We start from the raw sequence: 9,238 nt of genomic DNA on the forward strand, positions 1-9,238 counted from the left end.
TGCCGCGGGTTCGGGCGGGATGCGTGCCGGCGCGGGACGGGTTCTTGGCAGGGAGCGACTCGTTTTTTTTTCTTCTCTCTTAGTCCTTTTTTTTCCCTTCTTCTTTTTGGCAATTAACTCTGAAGTTTCGGTGTCGCCTAGCAACAGTAGAATCTTGGCAGGCGCTAGGAATACAACAGGCAGCTGTCAGGAGTGAGCTGGTTTATTGAAAAGCAGCCGCCTGCCAGCCTAATTCAGAACGGGTGTGCCCCCCCCCACCTCCCCCACCTCGTCCTCCACCCCCCCCCCCCCTCCTCCTTTTGAAGATTGGCATTTGGGTGTCTGCTGTTTGTTTATTTATTTATTTTGACTTGAATTTTAAAAAAGGCTTCAGACTGCGGGATTTTTTTGTGCGTGTCTGTTTTGCAGGCAGACGTGTGTGTGTGTGTGTGTGTGTGCGTGTGTGTGTGTGTGTGTGTGTGTGTGTGTGTGAGCGAGGGAGTGTGTGTGTTCCTGTCCTTAACTTCTGGGTTTGCTGGCTGCTTTGTTTTTTTATGACAAATGCTTATTGAGATGTATCTCTCTCACTCTCTCTCTCTCTCTCTCGTTCGCAGTACTATGAGATGTCGTACGGCCTGAACATAGAAATGCACAAACAGGTGAGAGGCTTTTGTTCTTCTGTGCCAGGTAACCGTCCTGTGGATGACATGTGCAGCATAACCTCGCTGTCTCTTCGTCTCTCTCCCTCTTTCTGTCTCTCTCTCTCTCCCTTTTTCTGTCTCTCTCTGTCTCTCGTTCTCTGTCTTTTTAAAGGGGGATGAACTGCTTGGAAAACTTTTGGCTTTCTTTGCTTTCTGTTTGAAAGACAAACAAGGAAAAGATTTTTAATTTATTAGGTTTATTTGTCCCCCCCCTCCCTTTTTCCCTCTCCCTCCCACCTTCTGCCTTCTTCCTCTTTCTCTCCCGGTTTTCCCATCCCCCTCTCCACTCCCTCCCTTCCCTCCATCCCCCTCTTTCTCTCCTGAAGATGTAATTTGCCCGTTGCCATCTACTAACAAGAAATCATTGTTTCTCCCAGGGTGGGTGATGGATTTCTGTAGCAGAGTGGGGGGCAGGGCGGGGTGGGGGGGGGGAGTTGGGGGAGGGGTGGTCACTGTCTGTCTGGAGAAGAATGAGGAGAGAGGGAGGGAGAGGGAGGGAGAGAGGAGGAGGGGAGGGGTTGAGGTGTTCACCACCCTGTTAATAAATCACATCTGAGTTGCTGATGTGGACCAGTGGCGGGGGTGGGGGGGGCTGGAGGTTGGGGGGGGGGGGTACATGCAATCACCCCCCCACTCCCCACCCCCCCAGCACTTTGGAGCCGATTGTCGTCTCCCCCCCAGCGCTGCAGCTCTCTCCCAGGGGGCTGCGGACGCCGCGGCTAGCTTCTCGCTGCCGAACGTGTAGCCGCTCCGCTCCGCTTTGCTCAGCTCCGCTCCGCGGTTTACCGGTGGAGCTCGGCGCCGGCGGCTCTGAGGACGCGCCTCGCGTCTGCCTCCTTTCACCCTGCCAGAGCTGGCAAAATCCAGGTTCAGAGAGTCCAAAAGTCCGTCCCAGTATTCTGTTCCATCCACCTGGATTCCCCAGCCAGGAAGTAGAGCTTAATCACTGAAATCAGCTGGCTCAGCGAGTTCATGGGTGGGAGAAAACCCACGGCAGGACTTTTTACTTTCATGACACCTGGACTCTCCACCTGTGCTCCCTGTGTCCGCTCAGTGCCCAGGTAGCCTGGTGATTATCCTCCTCTGTCCTTCCACACGATGAGCCAGTGGGACAGAGCCCCCCCCACCCCCTCTACAGGCTGGTCTGGGTACTGCAAGCAGCCCTGTGTGGGTGGAGTTTAAATGTGGGTGGAGCTTGGGTTGGCTAGTGTGGAAAGGGTCATTGTGGTAGGGGGGTGGAGTCAGTATGCCTGTGAGTGTTCTGCAGAGCTGTGGGTGGAGCTAGTTGGGCTGGAGGCGGGGTCGGTGTTGCAGGGGGGAGGGGTCTGTGTGGTGTGGGTGGAGCCTCTTGTCCTGTGAGCCTGTGAGTGACAGCTACTATCCCTGTTGTTATTTTGCAGACGGAAATCGCAAAGAGGCTGAACGTGATCTGTGCCCAACTCATCCCCTTCCTGTCACAGGAGGTGAGCGCAGTACACACACACACATGCACACACGCACACACACACACATACACACACGCACACGCACACACACACACACACACACACACACGCACACCGATGTCCTGACTCTCCGTGCTCATTAAAAATCCCTCAGCATCCATTGCAAAGTGTAATGGTTCCCCCCCAGTATCCTGGCTAAATTCCCAACCTGGCGCTCTCAACCTGCCAACTAATCATCCCCTAGGGTAATTGGCTGAATATCGTTCTCTCCCTCTCCACCTCAGCTGATGTGTAGTGAGCGTTTTGGCACAAAATGGCTGCCATGCATCACACAGTGGTGGCGGTTGAGGCCAGTTTCCCCCTCATCACTGTAAAGTGCTTGGAGTGTGAGAAAAGTGCTGCATAAAATGCCAGCCATTATGCTTTACTGTTTACGATTGGATTCACAGACTCACCGATACAGACGCACACGATCGCAGAGAAGACGGCACAGGAGCATGTACTTCTAATGAAAGAACACTACCACCTCTTTTTTTAACAAGCTAATTATCCCAATTTATGTGCTGTTCACAGCTAAACTAGCTCTGAAAGATCACATGGTCATCGTGTTAGCGTGCTTGCCGTTAGCTAGTCCTGAGGTTATATCCAATCGGCCTTTGTATTGCTAGGACTCATGCATACGTGTTCATTTTAGTATGTTCAGCATTGACACCGTCGTGCACCTCTGACACCCCCCCCCCTCTAATTCAGTAATGGTTTGTTCCTCCTCAGCACCAGCAGCAGGTGGTCCAGGCCATGGAACGCGCCAAGCAGGTGACTATGGGGGAGTTGAATGCGGCGATAGGGGTACGTGGACTCCCCCTTCTGCCTCCCACAGTGTGTACCTCCATCTTCTGCTTCCATCTATTTATTTATTTATTTATTTATTTTTGTTCATTTTGTTTTTTTTTGGTTTTTGGAAAGGGGGAAGCTGTCCTGTTCCTTACACCTCATGTACACACAGTTAGGAAGAGAGGGAGGGAGGGAGGGGGGGGTTCTGTGTGAGAAAGAGAGTGAGATGTTGAGATGTTGAGGGAGGTGGATTGACTGTTCTGCGTTTTGGAGGGATGACCTAACGCGTGTGCAGCGAGGCTGAAAAGTGATCAGTGCAAACTTGGTGGCTTCTCAACGCAATCAGCTCCCTTATAAATGAATATTTGACAATTTGGCGTGATTACCCAGGGTTCCCTGAGCTTGTTATGTATGGTGCACTTCCGTTCAATTCATGACAGGAAGTAGGAGTATTTGGAAAGCTTGATGCTGATTGGCCAAAAATAAAAACAAAGTGAGGAAGTGGGAAGAAATCTCAGGAGGAACTTGGCAATAGGGGGTGAGGGGGGAGCCCAGCCAGCATCAGGAGTTCAGTTTAGGCTACCTGCTAACAGGGAGGTGATGGGGACTCTGTCAGAGAGAATGGTCACTGTCCTTGGGCTGATTGCAGACTCCGATAATAGACTTCCTGTAAGAGCAGAGTGCCTGCTTAGTGCCTTAGAGGGAAAATGGTGCACAGAGTTTCAGTGTTTTTGGTCATGGTCATTCTCCTCAGGTCACAGTGGTTCCGTTTGCACAGTCACAGTTTGCATAATCAGTGTTTCATTTTGCACAGTCACAGTGTGATGTCACAGTGTTTCACTGTCTTTGGTCACGGCCAGCTCCTTTGGTTGTTGAGTGAATGTTTTTGCGGTTGGCTGCCGCAGTCACCACCCCCACCCCCTCCCCCCAGCAGAGGTGACCACGCCCTGCTGTGTTAACATGCGCCTCCCCCCCACCCTCCCCCCTCCCCCTCCCCCCTCCTCGTTCCAGCAGCAGCTGCAGGCTCAGCACCTATCCCAGCATGCAGCGCAGGGCCTGCCCATGGGGGCCCACCCCTCCAGCCTGCAGCACCCGGGCCTGGCTCTGGGGGCCGGCTCCGGCCTGCTGGCCCTCCCCGGGGCCCTGGGGGCCCAGCTGGCCGCCAAGGAGGAGCGTGCTCACCTGGAGGCCATTGCCGAGCAACACAGAGGTAGGGGGCGGGGCCAGACTTGGGGCGGGGCCAGGTGGAGGGTGGAGCCAGAGTGGGGGCGGGGACAGATGGTGGGTGGGGCCAGACTGGGGGCCAGGCCTGACTGGGGGTGGGGACAGGCGGACGGTGCAGCCTGTCTGGGGGCGGGGCCAGGCTGGGGGGGGGGGGGGCGGAGTCAGATGGAGGGTGGGCCCAGACTGAGGGCAGGGACAGACTGAGGGAGGAGCCAGACTGGGGGCGGGTCTACATGCAGGGTGGGGCCAGACTGGGGGTGGGCCATCACTGAGGGCGGGACCAGGGTCGGATGCTGTGGTTATGGTGACCGGTGATCCTCCCCAGTCAGAGTTCTGTGATTGGGTGGTCCTCTCTCATTGGTGGTTTGTGATTGGCGCTCTCTCTAAGTGGCGCCCTCTGGTTGGTGGGTTAATCACATTGCTGTTCCTCATTTCTGTTCTTGCTGACCGCTGGGGACGTGGGGCTGTGTGGCTGACCGGGCTGGATAAAGACCGTGAGGCGGGACCTGTGAGTACAGCGCTCCATCACCGCTCATCTCTCTCAAACCGCTTTCTCTCTCTCTCTTTCCCTCTCAAACCGCTTTCTCTATCTTTCTTTCCCTCTCAAACCCCTTTCTCTCTCACTCTTTCTCTCTCAAACCGCTTTCTCTATCTCTCTTTCCCTCTCAAACCCCTTTCTCTCTCTCTCTTTCCCTCATACCGCTTTCTCTATCTCTCTTTCCCTCTCAAACCGCTTTCTCTATCTTTCTTTCCCTCTCAAACCCCTTTCTCTCTCTCTCTTTCTCTCTCAAACCGCTTTCTCTATCTCTCTTTCCCTCTCAAACTCCTTTCTCTCTCTCTCTTTCCCTCTCAAACCGCTTTCTCTCTCTCTCTCTCTCTCTCTCTGTTCCTCTCCATTACTTTACTTCTCTCCATCTCTCTTGAAGTCTCCCCCTGCAAAATTCCGTCTCCTTTTCTTTCGCTCTTTTCTCCGTCTGGAAATGTCTTCCGTTCTTTTCCTCTCCAGACGCCCTGTTAGCGTGCGCGCTAAGTACCCGTCCCACGCTGACATCGTCAGAAAAGAGCTCTCATTTCGACGGGCTCTTTTGTTTCAGTGTTTCTGTCAGAGTGTGCGTTCTCATTACCTCTCATTTCTCTCCCCCCATGGCCTTCTGCTCTCGCTTTATTCCTCCTCTCCTCTCCTCCTCTCATCCCCCTCTCCCAGAGCTCCCTGTCCAATGGAGATAAGGGCCGGGGCTCTGAGTACCTGAGCAACGGGAAGAGGAGGAAGCCGGAGGAGAAGGAGTTCCTGACCGACTACGTGAGTCCACTCCCGGGCTGAAAGGTCCAGGTTCAGAGAGTCGAAAGTCCGCCCCAGGATTCTGCTCCAACCAGCTTGGATTTGCTAATCGGCACAGTTCAGAGAGAGCGAGTGTGAGAGTGTGAGAGTGTGAGAGTGTGAGAGTGTGAGAGTGTGAGAGAGTGAGAGTGTGAGAGAGTGAGAGTGTGAGAGAGTGAGAGAGTGTGAGAGAGTGTGAGTGTGAGAGAGTGTGAGTGTGTGAGTGTGTGAGTGTGAGAGTGTGAGAGTGTGAGAGTGTGAGAGTGTGTGAGTGTGTGAGTGAGAGAGTGAGAGAGTGAGAGAGTGAGAGAGTGAGAGAGTGAGAGCGAGCGTTCTGCGCTGAGTCCGCTCCAAAACTCCAGAAAATAAAGATGGCGGTCGCATGCGTTAAAGACGACGCGTGAGGTGATGACATCATTAGCGCCGCGACCGTCCAAACCAGTGAGCGGACCCCCACGCCGTTGGCTTGGCAACAAAAAAAAAAAAAAAAAAATCCGGTACAATTTGTGTGGTGTGAACCCAAACTGGCACGAACGAAAGGAGAGGTTTAAAAAAAGAAAAAACGAAAAAAACACGAAGAGCACTCTGGTTTAAACTCAACTGAAGCAGATGTGAAAGCTGGCGTCAGTCCGTCGGCCAATCATGTCCAGTTAAATTCATAGTAAAATGTTTCCTTGTTGGCAGGAAATGCGCTGGTCAGCTTTCAAAGCCCCCCCCCATCTCACGTGCCTCTCTGTCTTCCAGGGCAGCGACGCTGACAAGAGCGATGACAACCTGGTCGTGGATGAGGTTCGAGTTTATATATATTTGTTTATATATTTCTAACGTTTTCTGTTTGGCTCGTTTGGATCTGCAAGCGGTTTTTTGACCTGAAGCGGAATCCTCGTCAGCCTGTCTCTCTCGTCTCTCTGTTCTCTGTCCATCTCTCCATCTGTTTCTCCGTCCGTCTCTCTCGTCTCTCTGTTCTCTGTCCATCTCTCCATCTGTTTCTCCGCCTGTCTCTCTCGTCTCTCTGTTCTCTGTCCATCTCTCCATCTGTTTCTCCGTCCGTCTCTCTGTCTCTGCTCTCTGTCCATCTCTCCCTCCCTTTGTTTTTCAGCCTCTGTCTCCATTTGTTTTCTGTCCATCTCCTTCCATCTCTCCCCATTTCACTTAATCTCTGGGGCTTTTCTTTTCTCCTTTGATGGGTTTTATTGCTCTGGTCATTTCAAATAGCCCTCTTTAAATATTGAATAAAGAGCTTATAAAAGTTTAAAATTAGCTTTGCTTCTCTCTCTCTCTCTCTCACTCTTCCCTGATTCATTTGCACTGACATCAGTCCCTGAGATAAAAATTTTCCTCCAAGGTCAGGGAAGTGGGAGTTGGTGCGAACAGGAAGTGATGCGACTGTTTGCGTCACTTCCTGAGATTTTTTTAAATTTATTTTTAAATGCTCCGCACAGCCACAGGAAAGTTCAGCTCAGTAGGAGTCTATACAAACAGGAAGTGATGCGTTGATGTATTGATCCTGATCCTGGCAGGTCCCAGCCCCTGTTCATCTGGGCTGAAGGATGCAGGTTCTCCGTTGCAGTTTTGGGGGGGGGGGGGGGTGTGAGCAGGAAATTATGTAAGTTGTTCAGTGAGCAGGTGTGAATGGGCAGTTGGTCAGTGTGTGTGGGGGGTGTGTTTCTTCTTCAGTTTTCTTTTGGGGTAGTAATGTACATCTGTGTAACGTAATGGTTAGCTTTTAGTGGTATTTGCTTTTGTCGTGACGTTCTCCGGTTTTGTAAGTCTGTGTGTGTGTGTGTAGGTGTGTGTGTGTATATGTCCTGCTGAGTGACTGTTCTGTGGTTTGTGAGGTTTTCCTGTCTGTGTGTGTGTGTGTAGGTGTGTGTGTGTATATGTCCTGCTGAGTGACTGTTCTGTGGTTTGTGAGGTTTTCCTGTCTGTGTGTGTGTGTGTAGGTGTGTGTGTGTATATGTCCTGCTGAGTGACTGTTCTGTGGTTTGTGAGGTTTTCCTGTGTGTGTGTGTGTGTGTGTAGGTGTGTGTGTGTATATGTCCTGCTGAGTGACTGTTCTGTGGTTTGTGAGGTTTTCCTGTCTGTGTGTGTGTGTGTAGGTGTGTGTGTGTATATGTCCTGCTGAGTGACTGTTCTGTGGTTTGTGAGGTTTTCCTGTCTGTGTGTGTGTGTGTAGGTGTGTGTGTGTATATGTCCTGCTGAGTGACTGTTCTGTGGTTTGTGAGGTTTTCCTGTCTGTGTGTGTGTGTGTAGGTGTGTGTGTGTATATGTCCTGCTGAGTGACTGTTCTGTGGTTTGTGAGGTCTTCCTGTGTGTGTGTGTGTGTATGTCCTGCTGAGTGACTGTTCTGTGGTTTGTGAGGTCTTCCTGTCTGTCTGTGTGTGTGTGTGTGTGTGTATGTCCTGCTGAGTGACTGTTCTGTGGTTTGTGAGGTTTTCCTGTGTGTGTGTGTGTGTGTGTATGTCCTGCTGAGTGACTGTTCTGTGGTTTGTAAGGTCTTCCTGTCTGTCTGTGTGTGTGTGTGTGTGTGTGTGTGTATATGTCCTGCTGAGTGACTGTTCTGTGGTTTGTGAGGTCTTCCTGTGTGTGTGTGTGTGTGTGTGTGTGTGTGTGTGTGTGTGTGCCCTGCTGAGTGGCTGTTCTGTGGTTTGTGAAGTCTTCCTGTTTTCGGTGCGTTCCCAGGACCCCTCGTCCCCCCGCAGCGTGCAGTCCTACTCGTCCCGGGAGAACGGGCTGGAGAAGCTCCCCGCCTCCCGAAAGGAGGCCCCGCCCCAGGCCAGTCCCGCCTCCCTGGCCTCCTCCAGCAGCGCCGCCTCCCCGTCCCGCAGCAAGGAGGTGCCCTCGGTACGACTCACACACACACACACACATGCACACACACACACACACACACACACACACACACACACACATGCACACACACACACACACACAATACACACTCTCACATATACTCACATGTACACTCACACACACACATATGCACACACACACACACAATACACACTCTCACATATACTCACATATACACTCACACACATATACTGACATATACACACATGCGCACACACACACACACACATATACACACTTTCACACATATACTCACATATACACACATGCGCACACACACACACACACACATATACACACTTTCACACATATACACTCACACACACACACACACACAGACTCCCCGCTGGAGCCCTCCTTACATAACCCTGCATCTGACTTCTTCTAAGGCCGATCCCCCCGCCCCGCCCCGCCCCGCCCCTCCGGTTCGCCAGACTGATTACAGTCTTTAAAGTGACATTTTGATTGGCACCCTCGCGCTGAAAGGGCAAAGCATTGGGCTTTAACCCTGTACAGAATTACAGTCACAAAACACACAGCCGATTTCTCCTGTCAGTACTGCCAGTGTGAGTGTGTGAGTGAGTGAGTGAGTGAGTGAGTGAGTGAGTGAGTGAGTGAGTGTGTGAGTGTGTGAGTGTGTGAGTGAGTGAGTGAGTGAGTGAGTGAGTGAGTGAGTGAGTGAGTGAGTGAGTGAGTGAGTGAGTGAGTGAGTGAGTGAGTGAGAGTGTGTATGTGAGTGTGTGTGAGAGTGAGTGAGTGAGTGAGTGAGTGCGTGAGTGCGTGAGTGCGTGAGTGCGTGAGTGCGTGAGTGCGTGAGTGAGTGAGTGAGTGAGTGCGTGAGTGCGTGAGTGAGTGAGTGAGTGAGTGCGGTGTTGTGACCTCTCTCC

General features: G+C 52.1%; 1 protein-coding gene across 7 annotated transcripts in view; it reads left to right on the forward strand.

The window, feature by feature from the left end:
• LOC118229578 (transducin-like enhancer protein 1) overlaps nucleotides 1-9,238 on the forward strand; it is a 539,102-nt gene that overhangs the window by 14,379 nt on the left and 515,485 nt on the right. The window contains exons 4-11 of one of the 7 annotated variants that reach the window (XM_035421644.1): nucleotides 594-638; nucleotides 2,081-2,143; nucleotides 2,897-3,001; nucleotides 3,968-4,166; nucleotides 4,627-4,688; nucleotides 5,385-5,480; nucleotides 6,243-6,287; nucleotides 8,181-8,342. In XM_035421644.1, coding sequence (XP_035277535.1) covers nucleotides 594-638; nucleotides 2,081-2,143; nucleotides 2,897-3,001; nucleotides 3,968-4,166; nucleotides 4,627-4,688; nucleotides 5,385-5,480; nucleotides 6,243-6,287; nucleotides 8,181-8,342 — 777 coding nt within the window. The remainder of the gene's footprint in view (nucleotides 1-593; nucleotides 639-2,080; nucleotides 2,144-2,896; nucleotides 3,002-3,967; nucleotides 4,167-4,626; nucleotides 4,689-5,384; nucleotides 5,481-6,242; nucleotides 6,288-8,180; nucleotides 8,343-9,238) is intronic. The other 6 variants (XM_035421645.1, XM_035421648.1, XM_035421646.1 and 3 more) reach the window with 6 other exon arrangements.

Source organism: Anguilla anguilla, chromosome 6, assembly GCF_013347855.1.
Source record: "Anguilla anguilla isolate fAngAng1 chromosome 6, fAngAng1.pri, whole genome shotgun sequence".
NCBI classification, from domain to species: Eukaryota; Metazoa; Chordata; class Actinopteri; order Anguilliformes; family Anguillidae; genus Anguilla; species Anguilla anguilla.